The 21,127-nt window shown below is 41.5% G+C and overlaps 1 protein-coding gene and 2 long non-coding RNA genes across 3 annotated transcripts; 2 read left to right on the forward strand and 1 right to left on the reverse strand.

Annotated features, from left to right (window-relative positions):
• The first annotated feature begins 2,454 nt into the window (after positions 1 to 2,454).
• Positions 2,455 to 3,376, forward strand: LOC146565466 (uncharacterized). The gene is made up of 3 exons (XR_014894007.1): positions 2,455 to 2,753; positions 2,870 to 2,938; positions 3,101 to 3,376. It is a non-coding gene; the product is annotated as an uncharacterized LOC146565466 (long non-coding RNA).
• Positions 3,377 to 4,292: 916 nt separating this feature from the next.
• On the reverse strand, positions 4,293 to 13,369 carry LOC146565467 (uncharacterized). The gene is made up of 4 exons (XM_085290161.1): positions 13,340 to 13,369; positions 9,065 to 9,932; positions 8,856 to 8,927; positions 4,293 to 4,297 (listed from the first exon to the last, which is right to left on the reverse strand). The coding sequence occupies exons 1-4, from the start codon at positions 13,367 to 13,369 to the stop codon at positions 4,293 to 4,295; spliced, it is 975 nt and encodes a 324-aa protein (XP_085146287.1).
• A 5,205-nt stretch (positions 13,370 to 18,574) lies between these two features.
• Positions 18,575 to 19,474, forward strand: LOC146565468 (uncharacterized). Its single transcript, XR_014894008.1, has 3 exons — positions 18,575 to 18,851; positions 18,968 to 19,036; positions 19,199 to 19,474. It is a non-coding gene; the product is annotated as an uncharacterized LOC146565468 (long non-coding RNA).
• The last annotated feature ends 1,653 nt before the right edge of the window (positions 19,475 to 21,127 follow it).

Consider the following 21,127-nt stretch of genomic DNA (forward strand, 5'->3'; position numbering starts at 1 on the left):
CACTCCGGACGCGTAAAATAATGACGATTTGTCACGTCCCTTAACTTCTCATGCTGACACCTAAGGTACCCTTCCACATTTTTATGTGACGCTGTGGGTTGTCAATTCATTCCAATATGAACCCGCTCGCGGCGATCGGAGACGCTTCGAGCAGAGGCTCCAGCCATCCTTTTACTCCAATAATAACCCCGTCACGGCGAAACATGACACCGTGAAGCACAATCTAACTGGAGAACCGGGGACCCTCTCCGCGAACGGGTTTTTCTCCCTAATTTAATGCTTTCTTTTAATGACATCGTTAACATTTCTCAACAAAAACACATGAAAGTATCACTGATAATTCAACAATAAAAGCTTGGAGTCATTTGGCGCGGCTGCCCCTCTGTTGGTCTTCCATGGTCTCTTGTGTTCTGGGGGCCTCTGGATGTCTGGAGTTTTGATCTCCTCCATACCCGCTTCACACCCTGGAGGACGGGGCTGTGGCCCCCCCACACTCCCTAGCAGATCGTTACATGGAGAAACCTTTGGAATACAAGCGCGCTGATCCACACAGGTATGCACACGGGTGTTCACTGCTCGTAGACCCAAATTACACCTTTCTTGGCCGCTACTTCGAAGCACATCTGTCCTGCGTGCTGCACAACAACATTGAATATTTAGTATTTACTGCTGTTTACACTTAGCTAGATTAATGCGATGGTGTTTAGTATGTTGCTTTGGTTTTTTTTGCTTGTTTTCTATTTTTCTCTCAACAGGTGATCCAGGAGATTTTTATTTTTTTTTCTCCCCCCCTTTCTCACTGTCCCTCTCCCCTTCTGTTTTTCCTTTCCTTCCTCTTTCTTTCTCCCTTTCCTATCCCTCCCTCATGTCTGTCCCGTCTGTAACATCTGAAAATAAAATATAATAAATAATAAAAACAAAGATCGACCAAATGGACCAATACGGCAATGCCACGATGATCCATTTGGCAAAGTAAATCCATTGGGTATCCTTGTTGGTCTTCAGACAACAATTCTGATGGCTAAAGAACCAAATGGGACAGGCAAAAAAAAAATAATAATAATAATAACCCCGTCACGGCGAAACATGACACCGTGAAGCACAATCTAACTGGAGAACCGGGGACCCTCTCCGCGAACGGGTTTTTCTTCCTAATTTAATGCTTTCTTTTAATGACATCGTTAACATTTCTCAACAAAAACACATGAAAGTATCACTGATAATTCAACAGTAAAAGCTTGGAGTCATTTTTGACCAGGACATGTCCTTCAACGCACATATTAAACAAATATGTAAGACTGCTTTCTTCCATTTGCGCAACATCTCTAAAATTAGAAATATCCTGTCTCAGAGTGATGCTGAAAAACTAGTTCATGCATTTATTACTTCCAGGCTGGACTACTGTAATTCATTATTATCAGGATGTCCAAAAAACTCACTGAAAAGCCTCCAGCTAATCCAAAATGCTGCAGCAAGAGTCCTGACAGGGACTAGAAAGAGAGAGCAGATTTCTCCTGTTTTGGCTTCCCTTCATTGGCTTCCTGTTAAGTCCAGAATTGAATTCAAAATCCTGCTCCTCACATACAAGGTCTTAAATAATCAGGCCCCATCTTATCTTAATGACCTTGTAGTACCATATCACCCTATTAGAGCACTTTGCTCTCGCTCTGCAGGCCTACTTGTTGTTCCTGGAGTATTTAAAAGTAGAATGGGAGGGAGAGCCTTCAGTTTTCAGGCCCCACTTCTGTGGAACCAGCTTCCAGTTTGGATTCGGGAGACAGACACTATCTCTACTTTTAAGATTAGGCTTAAAACTTTCCTTTTTGCTAAAGCATATAGTTAGGGCTGGACCAGGTGACCCTGAATCCTCCCTTAGTTATGCTGCAATAGACGTAGGCTGCCGGGGGATTCCCATGATGCATTGAGTTTTTCCTTTCCAGTCATCTTTCTCACTCACTATGTATTAACAGACCTCTCTGCATTGAATCATATCTGTTATTAACCTCTGTCTCTCTTCCACAGCATGTCTTTATCCTGTCTTCCTTCTCTCACCCCAACCGGTCGCAGCAGATGGCCGCCCCTCCCTGAGCCTGGTTCTGCCGGAGGTTTCTTCCTGTTAAAAGGGAGTTTTTCCTTCCCACTGTCGCTTGATCATAGGGGGTCATATGATTGTTGGGTTTTTCTCTGTATCTATGAAGCGCCTTGAGGCGACTTTTGTTGTGATTTGGCGCTATATAAATCAAATTGAATTGAATTGAATTAAAATCGCTTCATGTTTTGGCCACCACACAGTGTTTTCCAAACTGATTCACGATCTGAAAGTGTGCAGATCTAACGTACATAATCCTTTGTTAGGTTTATTATTTTCATTTCACACGTAAAACATTTATAGATTCATTCACCACTCCTGTTAGTTTGAGCTTCAGGCTGCTGACGAACTCCTTCAAGATATGCAGGTAACATTTTTAGTGGAATCAGTTGTTAAAGAGGGAACACGCTTGTCTAATATTTTGTACGGAGTAAACGTTATATTATTTTAAATTTTTTTTTAAAGTTTATGTCACATTAAGTTGGTTAACTTAAGCTGTTTGATAATCTTTGCTTTAATCATAGACTGTATTTTAGGCGTTCCCTTTTTTCCTTGTTAATTGCGTCGAATGATGCACAGAGTGAACCTCAGCCAAGACCAGTGCGCTGGAAAAAACGTGACAGACAGGGAGCTTTTATTCCTCAAAGATCATCAACCACTCGAAGTACTAGTTGCATGCCACGTGCTCAGTGTTCACACAACCATTGATTTTATCTCACAACTTGTTTTCACCAAAGAATTTCAGTAAGTAAATATTCTTCAATTTTTTTCCCCCTCCAGTGTCCAGAGAGCAGCATCAATGTCCACGTGAAGAACCTAGTTATGTTGCCAGTGTCAACCCAACAAAAGGTACTTTACCTTCTTGTATTTATTGTGATTTCTGTTTACTTTTATATTTGTTGTTATAGTTGAGTTATGCAGGGCTTTTGTGCAGTCCTAAGAAACATACTGCCTAGAGTGTTTTTCACTTTGTGGAAGAGTTTCTTCCTTTCTTTCTTTTTTTTCTGTTAGTGTATGGTGCTTCATCAGGAGCTCCTTCAGTTGTTGGAGGATGGAGAAGAGGATGCAGCCATGACTTGTGAGACGTCGTCTGAGTCAGCTGCTACTCACTGGGCGATCAGAAATATGGTGTCCTTGCAAAAGTGGAAAGAGGCCAGGCCTTGTCTTATAGACAATATGTTAGCTACTCTGGATCCACAGTCACACCGTGTGTGTCAGTGTGGCAAACAAGTAGTTGTGAGGTGTCTGGACTGCCTGCCTCTTCCATTCCTTTGTGCTGACTGTGATATTGCAGTTCACACACGCTTTGTCCTGCACAACAGAGAGGCAGTAACAGGAGGGTTTTTGCAGCCTTCATCAGAGTTTCACAAGCCAATAGGTACGGTTTTTAAGTCTTATGCATTTCTTGCTTTGTATGAGTATGAGTGGGTGCTGTTATTGTATATTTATTGGAGTGGAGTGGAGTGCTGTAAAGTTTGAGGTGGACAGGATGTGCAAGGAGCCATGCTTTAGCTGCCCTGCCTGCACTCCAGACATGCTTGCCGTCTCAGTTGATGGAAACCGCAAGCTTTATCGCTTTCAGTCAAATGCAAGGTACGTTATGCATTGTGTACATAAGTCAAATATGGATTTGTAGAAAAATGTATTTTAATGTTTCTTTTCAAACAACTGTCACTGTGTTCGTTCAGCACTTCAGAGCAGGGGGACTTTGAAGGTGTCTTCATTGAAAAAGATGAGGAAGTTGCTGAGTTTGTGAAATACATCCAGAGACACACAAATCATGTAAGATACACATATATATATATATATTAGTGCTGTTAGCGTTAATCTTGTTAAAATGACGTTAATGCCATAACCATATACACATACACGTATCCAGTGATGCCCTCATGCAGACCGATATTTGGCCCTGGCAGAGCACAAGTGAACGTAAGCTCTTGATATATAAATATCCTTTTTAAACAAACTCCCAGTATCTGAGCAGTAGTTGAATGTTTTGTTCTTGAATCATAATATGCTACTATGTTTTCCCATCTGATGTTGTTAAACTGTAGCTGCTGCTGACCTCCGGACAAAGAGAAAAGTCTTTGAGAAGGTGATGGCTGTGAGGCGCCTGAGAGAGGAGGAGATGATCCTTTGCAGGGAGATGCAGCATCACTGGACAGTGTTGCGAATGCCATCTGTGGTGTTGGGAACAATCTCCTCAGACTGTAAGCACTTTATTTATTTATTAATTTTTTGATGAATCGATTGAAAATAAGAGCAGATGCTAAAGTCTTACTGGATCTTTTACCTATATCTAGATTGCTAGCTAACACTGCCTTCTCCCTTTTAAAAAAATGTTTAATTACAGCATCCTAATTCCTTGTGTTTATGAGGTGAGGTTTTTTTTTTGTTTGTTTGTTTGTTTTTTAACTTTTCTCATATTTATTTGTTTTGTTCTTTTTACAGCCTCCTTTGTTGGCATGTCGGAGGATGCACAGAAGGGACTCTGTAGCCTGGTTTTAGAAAACAAAGTGAACTGAAAGCTGAAATGCTCAAAGTAAAGGACGTGTACAAGAGAATCCTCAGCCACCAACCACTCCTGGAAATGGACTCGGAGGAGGACATTCCAGACGATGCCACTGAGAGTGATTTGAGCACTTCTGCTGAAGACTGATTGTGTCATCATTGATGTTATGTTTGGTAAAATAAAAAGTTAATCACATCTCTGTTTAATGTGATTTTTCAACAGACATTTTACATTTTGAGAAGAAAAATGGAATTTCCTTGGTGCAGTTGTTTACCCTGAATCATTATTTCCCATCTAATTTAATGACTAGTGTACATGTTCAGATACGATAACATAATTTAATTTATGGGATGCTTTCTGGGCTGCTCAAATGATCACAAAATTTAAAAGCACCAGGCAGCACACTCACAAGTACATTTTTTGTTCAGTGTTTTGTCAAAGAAATCAACAAGTACAATTGAGATGTTTGCTGTAGTGGTGTGTTTGTTAAGAAGCATGCCAGCACACTGGTGAAGTGACAGTCCCAGAATGCACCCGAGCCAGTGACTCGCCCCAGAGCAAATGAAATTGCTTATCTAGAAAGACAACCGTCATCAAAGAAGAAGTAAAAGAGTAGGAAACAAATGGTAAGGGAAGGTACTGTGGGGTAGGAAAGAAAGGCCAGAGCTGTGCAAAATGACCTCCAGCAGGCTACAAATGTGCACGTCTGCTCAAACGGTCAGAAACCGACTCCATGAGGGTGGTATGAGGGCCCGACGTCCACAGGTGGGGTTGTGCTTACAGCCCAACACCGTGCCGGATGTTTGGCATTTGCCAGACAACACAAAGATTGGCAACTTTGCCACTGGCGCCCTGTGCTCCTCACAGATGAAAGCAGGTTCACACTGAGCACTTGTGACAGAGTCTGGGGACGCCGTGGAGAACCTTCTGCTGCCTGCAACATCCTCCAGCATGAGTTTGGCAGTGGGTCAGTTTTGGTGTGGGGTGGCATTTCTTTGGGGAGCTGCACAGCCCTCCATGTGTTCGGCAGAGGTAGCCTGACTGCCATTAGGTACTGAGATGAGATCCTCAGACCCCTTGTGAGACCATATGCTGGTGCGGTTGGCCCCGGGTTCCTCCTAATGCAAGACAATCCTAGACCTCATGTGGCTGGAGTGTGTCAGCAGTTCCTGCAAGATGAAGGCAATGATGCTGTGGACTGGCCCGCCCATTCCCCAGACCTGAATCCAATTGAGGACATCTGGGACATCATGTCTCGCTCCATCCACCAACTGCACCACAAAATGTCCAGGAGTGGGCAGATGCTTTAGTCCTGGAGTCTGGGAGGAGATCCATCAGGAGAGCATCTGCCACTTCATCAGGAGCATGTCCAGGTGTTGTAGGGAGGTCATACAGGCATGTGGAGGCCACACAGACTAGTGAGCCTCATTTTGACATGTTTTAAGAACATTACATAAAACCAAATTAATGATTCTGTATTGCATTGATCAAGGAACCAACCCAATAGGAGCTAAAGGAATCCTCTTGACATTACTTCACTCAGTAAGTTTATACTATGTTTAATGTGCATTTTCTTCATCAGTTTTGAACATAACATGTTAGCGCTCCCTGGTCCTTTTTGGAGACAGATCCTGAGACAGCAGGCAGCTATGGAGAACTCGTGTCAGCTGTGGTAATTAAGGAATACTTTGATTTAATATTGATTTCATGACAACTATCCTCAGGCACATATTCCTGGATATATATGATGACATAAGTAAAGTCCCATTTTACAATCATTGCCTTCTTTGATCTGACTTATTGCCTCAGACTTTGGCCCTGTGTCCCCAAAAGTATAGAAAATCCATGACACTGAGTAAGAGGCCTTTATCATGTTATAAGTGAGAGAGTTTGGTGTAACAGTGGTTGAACATGCCAAATCAATCCACAACATACTGCCATTCCCCAGCTGTAACCTGCATATGCATCAAACCAAAATCCAGTATCATAGACATAAAGATGAGGTTAAAGGGGTTGTATCATTTTGCCAGATAGCTTCATCCCAAAAAAGATAAACATTCTTCAAAAACAAAAGTTTGTGAATATTTGCTGTATTGCCAGGCCTAAACCAACCTGTTAAACTTATCAAATTATTGTCATAGATACGAACCTATTGATTGAAACAGAATAATCCATTGAAGCCTCCATCATCATCCACGATCACTGTTACTGTTCAGATTATTTTATCTCTGTTTTCCTCTAGAATGTTTTGAAAATCAGCATTTGATCAACAGACTTTTTAAAAGTTTATTTTGATCCTATTGTTTACGTGTGTAATTGCATTTTTATTGAAATTATGACAGGAAAACCCTTAATCAAATTGTATCTTTGATATCTAATAATAATATTAACAATAATGTTACATATGTAATATGTACACAATAATAATGTGCAAACAAACAAGAAAAATAGCAAAAAATGTCAATTTTTTTCTAATACCCTGTATATAAAAACCACATATGACCACAACTCCAAATGTGCAATTGTCACTGCATCTAAACATGACATATTACAAAAAGGTAGAAACATATAATATACAATATGTTCTGAAGCTGGTACTGGTGCAGTTAACTTTGCTTTAGGCTCCCATACACAGTAGGTGTTACCTACCTTACGTGCAGTGCAGTATTACTTTACCTTGTAATATGTTATAATAAGCAAGTCACTTCTATATTTATGAGGATGTAGACAATAATGTTGGCTGATATGTAAAACTATGAGATGTCGAGTGCAGGGAAGATATTATTGATGGATCAGATTCATGAATGTGTTAGGTACTTAAGCCACAATTAGAGAGTGAAACAGAGACTGACACTGGTTGAAATGTATAGTAAATATTTTATTTTGAACTTTTATGCTGAACTACAAGCTGTGAACTGTGCGATCTCTGCGACCTGTGGTGCCTGGTTTACTGTGTGTAAAACTGTGCAGGTTCCCATGTGTCATCCCACACTTTGCCACTGTCAGGAGAAAAACATAACAAAGAACAACCACACACAAAATAGGACAATTTAGGTTGTGACATATGACAATTTTTTAGGATGAAATATCTTCTATATTCATGTCATGCTTTATACACCTTCATTGTAATATAAATGAATCAAATCAAGTCAGACAGTAATAATATATGTAGTAGATGTCAAGCAGGACCACAGCAGCAGCCACGATCCATCGGAACCTGCTGGATGAGAGAGCACAGAAACTCCAGGGAAGAAGTTTAGTTAGTAACATGCATGAACTGCATTACTGAGACATGTATGTTTACAGATGGTGAGGGAGAGGGGGAGAGTTTTCAGTAAAACGAGACGTGACTGCATCTTCAACCAATACTGAGCCTGCATAACCCTGAAAGAGACAGACAGAGAGAGGGGGGGGGGACACTAACCCCCAGCAGTCTGGTCCCATTACAGCATAACTAAGGGCTGAGCTGAACCAGCCCTAACTATAAGCTCTATAAAGAAGTAAAGTCTTATGCCTACTCTTAAAAGTGTTGACCATGTCCACCTCCAAATCTCATAATGGACTTTGGAGGTGGACAGCTATCAAGCTCCTCACAGAAGAGGAGCTCGATAGCTAAAAGCTCTCAATTTACTTTAGTCCAAATACATGAATTCAAATTGAGGTGATAACTATTTATCAACAATATGAATGTCTGTTCCTGTCCAACAAAGTTGTTACTACATACCATGTTGAGCAAGGCTTCCACTTGACTTTAACTTCTTCTTTTTCCTGAAAAACATGATATAAACAAACAATTAATTAAGAAAGACATGCAAGTTGCATACAAAAAGGAGCTTATAAACATTTGTGTACTATTGAATGGCTCAATAAAAACATAAGAACCACTACAATGCGTGTACTGCCAGCATCGAGTGCATGTTAGCAAAGCAACACTGCTTACATTGTGGCTCACAAGCAAAACTAACTGAAGCAGATGTTACTGAATGGGAAGGAGCACCTCCACATCAATCACTCCTTCTGAGCATGATGTCAGGAGGACTTTAAAGAACGTAAACATCAGGAAGGCAGCACGACTAGGTCGTATCAGGTGGTCTGTTCTTATTTAATGTCCTATTTGGAGTGAAATCCTGACTCAGTGGCTGAATTAGTGTAGATTCATCAAATACAAAAGCTTATGGATATTCAGTCAGGCACAGTTCAAATCCAGGAAGTCCAAAGACGCAAACAAATCTGCACAACAGCAGGCTAAATTACTTACATTTACAACTCTCCTGTCTACTATCTCTTCATATTTGAAAATCTTCTGTGTACGGTGTTTTCGGCATTCTGAAAAATAACAAATGAAATATTTACATGAGTTCTGTAAAACTGGAAAAAAATGCAAAAATTAAGAAAAAGAGATCTTAACAAACTTAACGAACATGTCATGTGTTTCGTACATTTACAATACCATAACGTCTAACCTTTCCTTGTCCTTTTTTTGTTTGGGACATCCGAGGTGTACACAGTAGAAATTGAGGGAGATGCAGGATGTGGAGATGAAGAGGAGGATGCAGGAGGAAGCAGAGATGAAGAGGAGGATGCAGGAGGAAGCAGAGACAGAGAGGAATATGCAGGAGGAAGCAGAGATGAAGAGGAGGATGCAGGAGGAAGCAGAGATGAAGAGGAGGATGCAGGAGGAAGCAGAGATGAAGAGGAGGATGCAGGAGGAAGCAGAGACAGAGAGGAATATGCAGGAGGAAGCACAGACGAAGAGGAGGAAGCAAAGATGGAGAGGAGGATGCAGGAGGAAGCAGAGATGAAGAGGAGGATGCAAGAGGAAGCAGAGACGAAGAGGAGGATGCAGGAGGAATCAGAGACAGAGAGAAAGATGCAGGAGGAAGCAGAGATGAAGAGGAGGATGCAGGAGGAAGCAGAGACAGAGAGGAAGATGCAGGAGGAAGCAGAGACGGAGAGGAGGATGCAGGAGGAAGCACAGACGAAGAGGAGGAAGCAGAGATGGAGAGGAGGATGCAGGAGGAAGCAGAGATGGAGAGGAGGATGCAAGAGGAAGCAGAGACGGAGAGGAGGATGCAAGAGGAAGCACAGACGAAGAGGAGGAAGCAGAGATGGAGAGGAGGATGCAGGAGGAAGCACAGACAGAGAGGAAGATGCAGGAGGAAGCACAGACGAAGAGGAGGAAGCAGAGATGGAGAGGAGGATGCAGGAGGAAGCAGAGATGAAGAGGAGGATGCAGGAGGCTGACAGAGGGAAGATGTTGGTACAGGCTCTAAATGAAGAATAAATTCCTCGTTTAGAGCCTCTGGGTCTGGGACTGGTCCAGCATCGACACTGTCAGCAGAGGATGGTCCAGCTGCTGGTGTAGACCTTTTAGCAGGAGGTGAAGCTTGTAATTCTGAAAAATTTTAAATATTAAACATTCATTAAAATGGGTTGAAAAAATGTACAGTACACATAAACACATAATAAGTAGCCCAAACTTTAATAATATGTCTGCATTAGGTGCATAGTAATTACATAAATTGCAAAAAAGTGCAATAAACTACAAAAAAATTGAAAATCGTTTTTGTTTTTTTAACATATATTTCTAGTTAGAGAAATTTAAGAGGCTTATCCCTCAAAACTGTAAATACAAAAAAGTTACACAAACTAGTTTCCCACCACAGGAAATTTATTTTGAGTGTCTTCATAGTTTTATTTTTGAAATACACCAATTTTTATATACTGCAGGAAAAACGAAAATAAATATTATAGTGCAAATTTGCAAAATAACAGCATATGCATCAAAATAAACTATTTCCAGAAGTGCAATATGAGTCTTAAGCATCCCAGAAACGACACAGAAAGTCATAAAGTCAAACATAACTTTTTAAAACACATAACAAGTAAAACACAAGCTCATAAGGCCCCGATCGTAAAAAACTACATTTCCGCAAAATTACGTCACTTCCGGTTTCGGGCAGGTCATGCGGTCATGTGATAGTTCGCGCTGATGGACGTAGGAAGTGTTACAAACAGCTGATGGATCGGCGAAGCCTGTTTCTGGAATATCATGTTTTTGTTGCTGCAAGTGATTTTTATGCAGTTTTTGCAAAGCTATATGTGGAAGGAAACTGTGACCTAGGACAAGCTGATGGCATAAGATGTAAGTACAACTCCTCCAGTTTCATATGCAAAAAAAAGTATTGCGCTAGCTTACTTGGTTGCAGAGCTACCGGGATTTAAAAATAGTTACGCAAAACAGAGCGTGCCCGCTCCGATCGGCTGTAAAGGGTTAATAAAGTTTAATATTTTGGAAAAAAAATGTTGGCAAAGAGAGGAAGTGACGTAAGATTTGCGCATGCGGGGTACCGATCGGGTTTCCGGTAAGGATCGGGTAGCGTTGAAACTCTGTCGTGCTAGCTAGCACGCAGTATGAGTCATTGTAACTGTCAGCACAACGAAAATAAACTACACCTAAACTCGGTTTATATCTGACCCAAATAGAGTGCAGTTCATAACTTCTTACCTGAAATTCAGTTCACCTCACGCTCCGACCGGCAGCCGCCTGCTTCTCCTGCCTTCGGTTTCCCTGATCCGGGATTGAGCTCTGCGTTAGCCACCACCGGTCGATCGGCGGCCGCCTCGCCGGTGGCTAGCTGCCCTGTGTTGTAGCTCCGCGTTAGCCACCACCAAAAAGCTCAGTTATTTTTTCCACATCGACCAGCATCATCGGCCCATATAAACGAAAAATAAGTCCAGCTAAGACAAACACTGTTTGCGAGCGATCGGGGGTGAAAGGAGCCTCACTGAAAGGGTGTTTTTTAGCGAAGGGTCGCTAGCCGGCTAGCATGAGAACGGGTTGGTACAGACAGTATTCTCCAAAGAGTTGTTGTGTTGTATAATTTGTCTCCTGTCCTAATTTCCTCTCTCCCTGAGGACACTCCAGGTCCAAGCGCAGCAATGGGTAACCAAGAGTTTCCCAAAAGTCAGCCGCCCACAACAGGGAGAAAGAGGAAAAGAGACCGAAATGATGAGCTGCTAGACCTCATCAGAGAGAAGAGCGCAACAGAACAGGTCACATGACAGCACAGCATTTTCTCTGCATTTTCTACCCACAGTTTGAACTGAATAACAAATAACACAACCTACACAAACTGAAAACAAACAGAAATCACAGAGTAAAATTTGAAAACTTTTATTGATGTTAATTTAAAAGTTATTTAAAAAAAGAAAACCCATATAAAGTAAAAAAAAAAGTAAAAAAAAAATCGTAAAAATAAATAAAAAGAAAGGAAAAAAAGAAAAGAAAACCCAAACAGACAAACCCCTCTGAGCAAGCAATAGGCGACAGTGGGAAGGAAAAACTCCATTTTAACAGGGAGAAACCTCCGACAGAACCGGGCTCTGTGAGGGGACAGCCATCTGCCTCGACTGGTCAATGGGTTCTCATAAGTGACTCGATCAATTTAAAAAGAGCCATTCTAATTGTAAAAATAACCAATTTAAAATCCAGTTAGTTTTCTAGGATTCAAGCAAACTACATTAAACCCGGAGGGAGCCCTAGCTGCAGATTGTTAAAGATATCAACTTGAATATTCCGGGCAGTATTTTCATTCCTGACATTAATGGTATTAGTGCCACCAAAGGAATTGTTTACTATGTTCACAACCGTACTTTGCTGTGAAATAGCAGGTTGCCCCTGGTTTGAATCTTCTGTGTCTGAGTCATCTGGGCTCCCCATACAGCACACACACAAGCATGCAAACAGGTTTTTGCAATTTTGATTGTTTGGCCTAGATTCAGGTTCAGGAGCTGGGTCCTGTGTTGGTGACGGTGTGTGGGTGACAGTTGATGCTTTATTGGCCATCAACTGGCCATCAACTTTGCATTTTTGATTATTGAATCTAGATTCCAGTTCAGGTGGTGTCTCCTGTGTTGGGCTGGTGACAGTTGATGCTTTATTGGCCATTGCGTTTTAATATCTATTTGCAGATAATTTGTTTTCTCCGTTTGTTAAAACTAGCGTTTGAAAATCCGTTCCTGCAGAGGGCTATTTATAGACTTAAATCCTTTGAAGTGTATGACGTCACTGAAGCCTTTGCTCTAAGCCCCGCCCACTTCGAGAAAAAAAAAGAATGCGCTCGAAGTGTGTGGCGTGTTTGTCTCCGCCCTTAATTTCATCACAGCCTCCCAATAACTGGAAGGTTCGAAGTGGGCGGGGCTTAGAGCAAAGCCTTCAGTGACGTCATACACTTCAAAGGATTTAAGTCTATAAATAGCCCTCTGCAACTCTGAATTTCTAACACAAGCGTTAACAAACGGAGAGAATAAATTAACAGCAAACAAATAGCTATTGAAGCAAAATGGACAACAGCACAGCTAGGAGCAATCCAGACAATGTCAGGAGTGATTCCACTCCTGCAGATGATGTTAGGCCACTGCTAGAGGAATTGCTAAATAATGTTACACATGAGCAGTGGCAACAGTTGCGGTCTGATTACGCCGAAAATGGCACCATAGGAAGGCTGTGTAATTTTGTAGATAATGTCATAGCCCTATGCTCACTGTCGGCAGGTGCAGAAATGAGGTTTTGCCAGGACACTGCTGTCACTAGCACAACAACAGTGGCCTCAATGGAGACACAGACAGCTCCTGAACTTGCACAGACCTCTAACACAGTTGACCGTAACACGGAAATACCAGCTGATATTTCACAGAAAACAACAGTCAACTTTCACAGCACAGCAGAAAATTGCCCTGGTGCCACATATATCACTAATATCCATAATACCAATAATGTCAAAGTTTTTCAATTTAACATCTTTAAAAAACTGGAATTCAGTTCAATACGAAAAACCGAAAAAATAACTGTCATGCCCAATACTCCAGTAGACAAGAAAGATCGTGATGACACTCAGGCTGTAGATAAAGCAGGAACCTCTTTGGAAAAGGATGTAACCCCAAAGAAATCCTCTGCTCAACATGAAGCCAGCACTGATATGTTCAACATCACAGAAAATAGCAGAAAAGCACTGGCCTTAAAGGAGACAGAGACAGCGCCAGAACTTACACAGACTTCAGAGGATAATGCATGGCTGACAGATCTTATTCAGGCTGTGATTTCACAGCTTGCTAAGATATCAATGTCCAACCCTTCTGATTCTCTCCAAAAATGTCTTTTGGATTCAATCAGGGCTGAACTACAGGGAACAGATTTACCCTCAGAAATCCAGGAACATTGCGACAGAATCGCTAAAGCCATTTCCACTGATCTTTGTAATAGATTAATTGTATCTGGGGAAGAGGGTGTAATGGCTTTAGTTGCCTTAGTTTTCAAAGAACACATTTTGGCAGTGAAGAATGAATTGTATCAAAACACTCTGTAATAACCTCCCCCCTGCTGGGGCTAGTAAATTGGGACTTTAAATTGGCTTTAAATAGATTATATATTTTTGAAAGCCCTTGGAACGGTCGCGGCAGATGGCTGTCCCCTCACTGAGCCCGGTTCTGCCGGAAGTTTCTTCCTCTTAAAAGGGAGTTTTTCTTCCCCACTGTCGCCAAGTGCTTGCTCAGAGGGGTTTTTCTGTTGGGGTTTTCTTTTTAATAACTTTTAAAAAAAAAGTTAACATCAATAAAAGTTATTAAATTTTACACTGATTTCTGTTTTTTTATTGTCTGTAAGTTGAATAAATACATTTGTTATTTCTTACTCAGTTCAAACTGTGGGTAGAAAATGTTGTGCTGTCATGTGACCTGTTCTCTCTCTCTCACACACACACACACACACACACACACACACACACACACACACACACACACACACACACACACACACACACACACACACACACACACACACCAACATTGGTTTGATTAAACAAAAAAAGGAACAATTTAAAAAGTTTTCACACACATTTCTTTTTCTCCAGACATGAATGACACCAGAAAATCACTTTCAGATCCTCTCATGGCAATGCAGCAGAGGATTTAACACATGACCTTTGACCCTCTCTAGAGAACCTCTGCTTTTCTTCTTCTCGTCCCCCCACTTGGCAGCATTACTGCCTCCGGCTGATCATCTTGCTTCTCCCCCTGCAGAGTTTGGAATCTGGTGTGAGAAGAGACGCCACCGCTCAACAGCATGCTCTCACCCAGGTGATACTTGAGCATACCTGACAGCTGCTGAGGGTCACCTGGACACAGAAACACAAACAGGTCTGATCACATTTCCTTCTTCATGCTAAGCTCTGCTATAAGCCACAACTTGCTTTGCCCCATGTTTGTAGATGACTGGAATCAGAGCAGAGTCTCTGCATGTCTTTATTAGGGTGGAAGCTGCTACTGATATTTGTGCAGCAGACTAAACAAACAGTTTGTGAACATTCAGCATGTTCAGTCCAATCAAAAAGCAGGAAAATAGCCCCACTGAGAAATCTCTACAAGGCACCGCTGAGAGGTGCCATGTAGAGATTCATACATTCGGTCTTCATACTCGACTCCAGATCTGGACTTGTGTTGAACTCGACTGAGGTGGTCTGATCAGACACAGCGCTGCTCTTCACTGCAGCTGTCCACAAATCACAGAGGAAGTCAGGAGTGTTTTTACCTCGTCTAGCTGCCTCTGTGTGTGTGTGTGTGTGTCTCTTTAATTCATTTTTCTTTGTAAGCTACAGAGACCTTCACAGGACAATAATTGATCCTCGTGTTCGCATGAAATCACTAAATACATGCAGCAAAGCCCAGAGGACACAGGTAACCGATACAGGAGACTTTTCCTGCCCTTCCAGGGAGAAAGTTGATTTCTTCAGTTATACTTCCTGTTGTTTTTTTTGGTTTTTACGTTGAAGATTTTAGATGTTTGGCTTTTAATTCTGGTACTCCTGTTTTAATTTCAAGGCCTGAGGTTGTTCTTCTTGCACCCGTGGACAGAATCGTCTGTTTTTATAGTTTTATAGTTGTTTTGGAGTCAATTTTGCTTCAGTTAGTTCATTTAAAATATTTTAAATAGTTGGTTTTTTTTTTTATTGTCAGTGGTAGTTTGCTGTGTATTGTGTTGTGTGAACTTGGCAAACTAACTAAAGGAAGCATGTCCCAGGTCTGGTTTGTGGGTGGTTGTCTGCTTAGTAATGAACTCTGCAGACCACATCAAGCTTTCTGCTTCCCACAGGTGTAGCATATGGACTGAAAGCAAACAGAGGTGTTAGTGTGTTGTTGTGTAGTTTCTATTGAAGCTGACATCATTTAATGCTGTTTCTGCATGCTGGTCAGTGCCATCCAGACAGCAGGTATGACTGAGCTTTTGAACCAGGAGAAGGTGTTTACCTTCTTCGCTCCCAACGACGATGCCTTCAATGCACTGCCGCAGGATGAACTCAGCAGGCTGATGTGTGAGTTTTATTCAACTACACAGCTTCTCTTCATTCACATTCTTAATTTATCCACATGGACACTTTCCACACACGTGTGTAAAGCGTCTCTCTTCTTTACAGCAGCTTATGCTGAGACAGCTCGTTCTCACTCCGGACGCGTAAAATAATGACGATTTGTCACGTCCCTTAACTTCTCATGCTGACACCTAAGGTACCCTTCCACATTTTTATGTGACGCTGTGGGTTGTCAATTCATTCCAATATGAACCCGCTCGCGGCGATCGGAGACGCTTCGAGCAGAGGCTCCAGCCATCCTTTTACTCCAATAATAACCCCGTCACGGCGAAACATGACACCGTGAAGCACAATCTAACTGGAGAACCGGGGACCCTCTCCGCGAACGGGTTTTTCTTCCTAATTTAATGCTTTCTTTTAATGACATCGTTAACATTTCTCAACAAAAACACATGAAAGTATCACTGATAATTCAACAATAAAAGCTTGGAGTCATTTGGCGCGGCTGCCCCTCTGTTGGTCTTCCATGGTCTCTTGTGTTCTGGGGGCCTCTGGATGTCTGGAGTTTTGATCTCCTCCATACCCGCTTCACACCCTGGAGGACGGGGCTGTGGCCCCCCCACACTCCCTAGCAGATCGTTACATGGAGAAACCTTTGGAATACAAGCGCGCTGATCCACACAGGTATGCACACGGGTGTTCACTGCTCGTAGACCCAAATTACACCTTTCTTGGCCGCTACTTCGAAGCACATCTGTCCTGCGTGCTGCACAACAACATTGAATATTTAGTATTTACTGCTGTTTACACTTAGCTAGATTAATGCGATGGTGTTGTGTTTAGTATGTTGCTTTGGTTTTTTTTGCTTGTTTTCTATTTTTCTCTCAACAGGTGATCCAGGAGATTTTTTTTTTTCTCCCCCCCTTTCTCACTGTCCCTCTCCCCTTCTGTTTTTCCTTTCCTTCCTCTTTCTTTCTCCCTTTCCTATCCCTCACTCATGTCTGTCCCGTCTGTAACATCTGAAAATAAAATATAATAAATAATAAAAACAAAGATCGACCAAATGGACCAATACGGCAATGCCACGATGATCCATTTGGCAAAGTAAATCCATTGGGTATCCTTGTTGGTCTTCAGACAACAATTCTGATGGCTAAAGAACCAAATGGGACAGGCAAAAAAAAAAAATAATAATAATAACCCCGTCACGGCGAAACATGACACCGTGAAGCACAATCTAACTGGAGAACCGGGGACCCTCTCCGCGAACGGGTTTTTCTTCCTAATTTAATGCTTTCTTTTAATGACATCGTTAACATTTCTCAACAAAAACACATGAAAGTATCACTGATAATTCAACAGTAAAAGCTTGGAGTCATTTTTGACCAGGACATGTCCTTCAACGCACATATTAAACAAATATGTAAGACTGCTTTCTTCCATTTGCGCAACATCTCTAAAATTAGAAATATCCTGTCTCAGAGTGATGCTGAAAAACTAGTTCATGCATTTATTACTTCCAGGCTGGACTACTGTAATTCATTATTATCAGGATGTCCAAAAAACTCACTGAAAAGCCTCCAGCTAATCCAAAATGCTGCAGCAAGAGTCCTGACAGGGGCTAGAAAGAGAGAGCAGATTTCTCCTGTTTTGGCTTCCCTTCATTGGCTTCCTGTTAAGTCCAGAATTGAATTCAAAATCCTGCTCCTCACATACAAGGTCTTAAATAATCAGGCCCCATCTTATCTTAATGACCTTGTAGTACCATATCACCCTATTAGAGCACTTTGCTCTCGCTCTGCAGGCCTACTTGTTGTTCCTGGAGTATTTAAAAGTAGAATGGGAGGGAGAGCCTTCAGTTTTCAGGCCCCACTTCTGTGGAACCAGCTTCCAGTTTGGATTCGGGAGACAGACACTATCTCTACTTTTAAGATTAGGCTTAAAACTTTCCTTTTTGCTAAAGCATATAGTTAGGGCTGGACCAGGTGACCCTGAATCCTCCCTTAGTTATGCTGCAATAGACGTAGGCTGCCGGGGGATTCCCATGATGCATTGAGTTTTTCCTTTCCAGTCACCTTTCTCACTCACTATGTATTAACAGACCTCTCTGCATTGAATCATATCTGTTATTAACCTCTGTCTCTCTTCCACAGCATGTCTTTATCCTGTCTTCCTTCTCTCACCCCAACCGGTCGCAGCAGATGGCCGCCCCTCCCTGAGCCTGGTTCTGCCGGAGGTTTCTTCCTGTTAAAAGGGAGTTTTTCCTTCCCACTGTCGCTTGCTCATAGGGGGTCATATGATTGTTGGGTTTTTCTCTGTATCTATGAAGCGCCTTGAGGCGACTTTTGTTGTGATTTGGCGCTATATAAATCAAATTGAATTGAATTGAATTAAAATCGCTTCATGTTTTGGCCACCACACAGTGTTTTCCAAACTGATTCACGATCTGAAAGTGTGCAGATCTAACGTACATAATCCTTTGTTAGGTTTATTATTTTCATTTCACACGTAAAACATTTATAGATTCATTCACCACTCCTGTTAGTTTGAGCTTCAGGCTGCTGACGAACTCCTTCAAGATATGCAGGTAACATTTTTAGTGGAATCAGTTGTTAAAGAGGGAACACGCTTGTCTAATATTTTGTACGGAGTAAACGTTATATTATTTTAAATTTTTTTTTAAAGTTTATGTCACATTAAGTTGGTTAACTTAAGCTGTTTGATAATCTTTGCTTTAATCATAGACTGTATTTTAGGCGTTCCCTTTTTTCCTTGTTAATTGCGTAGAATGATGCACAGAGTGAACCTCAGCCAAGACCAGTGCGCTGGAAAAAACGTGACAGACAGGGAGCTTTTATTCCTCAAAGATCATCAACCACTCGAAGTACTAGTTGCATGCCACGTGCTCAGTGTTCACACAACCATTGATTTTATCTCACAACTTGTTTTCACCAAAGAATTTCAGTAAGTAAATATTCTTCAATTTTTTTCCCCCTCCAGTGTCCAGAGAGCAGCATCAATGTCCACGTGAAGAACCTAGTTATGTTGCCAGTGTCAACCCAACAAAAGGTACTTTACCTTCTTGTATTTATTGTGATTTCTGTTTACTTTTATATTTGTTGTTATAGTTGAGTTATGCAGGGCTTTTGTGCAGTCCTAAGAAACATACTGCCTAGAGTGTTTTTCACTTTGTGGAAGAGTTTCTTCCTTTCTTTCTTTTTTTTCTGTTAGTGTATGGTGCTTCATCAGGAGCTCCTTCAGTTGTTGGAGGATGGAGAAGAGGATGCAGCCATGACTTGTGAGACGTCGTCTGAGTCAGCTGCTACTCACTGGGCGATCAGAAATATGGTGTCCTTGCAAAAGTGGAAAGAGGCCAGGCCTTGTCTTATAGACAATATGTTAGCTACTCTGGATCCACAGTCACACCGTGTGTGTCAGTGTGGCAAACAAGTAGTTGTGAGGTGTCTGGACTGCCTGCCTCTTCCATTCCTTTGTGCTGACTGTGATATTGCAGTTCACACACGCTTTGTCCTGCACAACAGAGAGGCAGTAACAGGAGGGTTTTTGCAGCCTTCATCAGAGTTTCACAAGCCAATAGGTACGGTTTTTAAGTCTTATGCATTTCTTGCTTTGTATGAGTATGAGTGGGTGCTGTTATTGTATATTTATTGGAGTGGAGTGGAGTGCTGTAAAGTTTGAGGTGGACAGGATGTGCAAGGAGCCATGCTTTAGCTGCCCTGCCTGCACTCCAGACATGCTTGCCGTCTCAGTTGATGGAAACCGCAAGCTTTATCGCTTTCAGTCAAATGCAAGGTACGTTATGCATTGTGTACATAAGTCAAATATGGATTTGTAGAAAAATGTATTTTAATGTTTCTTTTCAAACAACTGTCACTGTGTTCGTTCAGCACTTCAGAGCAGGGGGACTTTGAAGGTGTCTTCATTGAAAAAGATGAGGAAGTTGCTGAGTTTGTGAAATACATCCAGAGACACACAAATCATGTAAGATACACATATATATATATATATATTAGTGCTGTTAGCGTTAATCTTGTTAAAATGACGTTAATGCCATAACCATATACACATACACGTATCCAGTGATGCCCTCATGCAGACCGATATTTGGCCCTGGCAGAGCACAAGTGAACGTAAGCTCTTGATATATAAATATCCTTTTTAAACAAACTCCCAGTATCTGAGCAGTAGTTGAATGTTTTGTTCTTGAATCATAATATGCTACTATGTTTTCCCATCTGATGTTGTTAAACTGTAGCTGCTGCTGACCTCCGGACAAAGAGAAAAGTCTTTGAGAAGGTGATGGCTGTGAGGCGCCTGAGAGAGGAGGAGATGATCCTTTGCAGGGAGATGCGGCATCACTGGACAGTGTTGCGAATGCCATCTGTGGTGTTGGGAACAATCTCCTCAGACTGTAAGCACTTTATTTATTTATTAATTTTTTGATGAATCGATTGAAAATAAGAGCAGATGCTAAAGTCTTACTGGATCTTTTACCTATATCTAGATTGCTAGCTAACACTGCCTTCTCCCTTTTAAAAAAATGTTTAATTACAGCATCCTAATTCCTTGTGTTTATGAGGTGAGGTTTTTTTTTTGTTTGTTTGTTTGTTTTTTAACTTTTCTCATATTTATTTGTTTTGTTCTTTTTACAGCCTCCTTTGTTGGCATGTCGGAGGATGCACAGAAGGGACTCTGTAGCCTGGTTTTAGAAAACAAAGTGAACTGAAAGCTGAAATGCTCAAAGTAAAGGACGTGTACAAGAGAATCCTCAGCCACCAACCACTCCTGGAAATGGACTCGGAGGAGGACATTCCAGACGATGCCACTGAGAGTGATTTGAGCACTTCTGCTGAAGACTGATTGTGTCATCATTGATGTTATGTTTGGTAAAATAAAAAGTTAATCACATCTCTGTTTAATGTGATTTTTCAACAGACATTTTACATTTTGAGAAGAAAAATGGAATTTCCTTGGTGCAGTTGTTTACCCTGAATCATTATTTCCCATCTAATTTAATGACTAGTGTACATGTTCAGATACGATAACATAATTTAATTTATGGGATGCTTTCTGGGCTGCTCAAATGATCACAAAATTTAAAAGCACCAGGCAGCACACTCACAAGTACATTTTTTGTTC

Source organism: Mchenga conophoros, linkage group LG10, assembly GCF_057382185.1.
Source record: "Mchenga conophoros isolate Kocher_MC1m ecotype Shallow Benthic linkage group LG10, M_conophoros_male_GT1.1, whole genome shotgun sequence".
Classification (NCBI taxonomy): Eukaryota; Metazoa; Chordata; class Actinopteri; order Cichliformes; family Cichlidae; genus Mchenga; species Mchenga conophoros.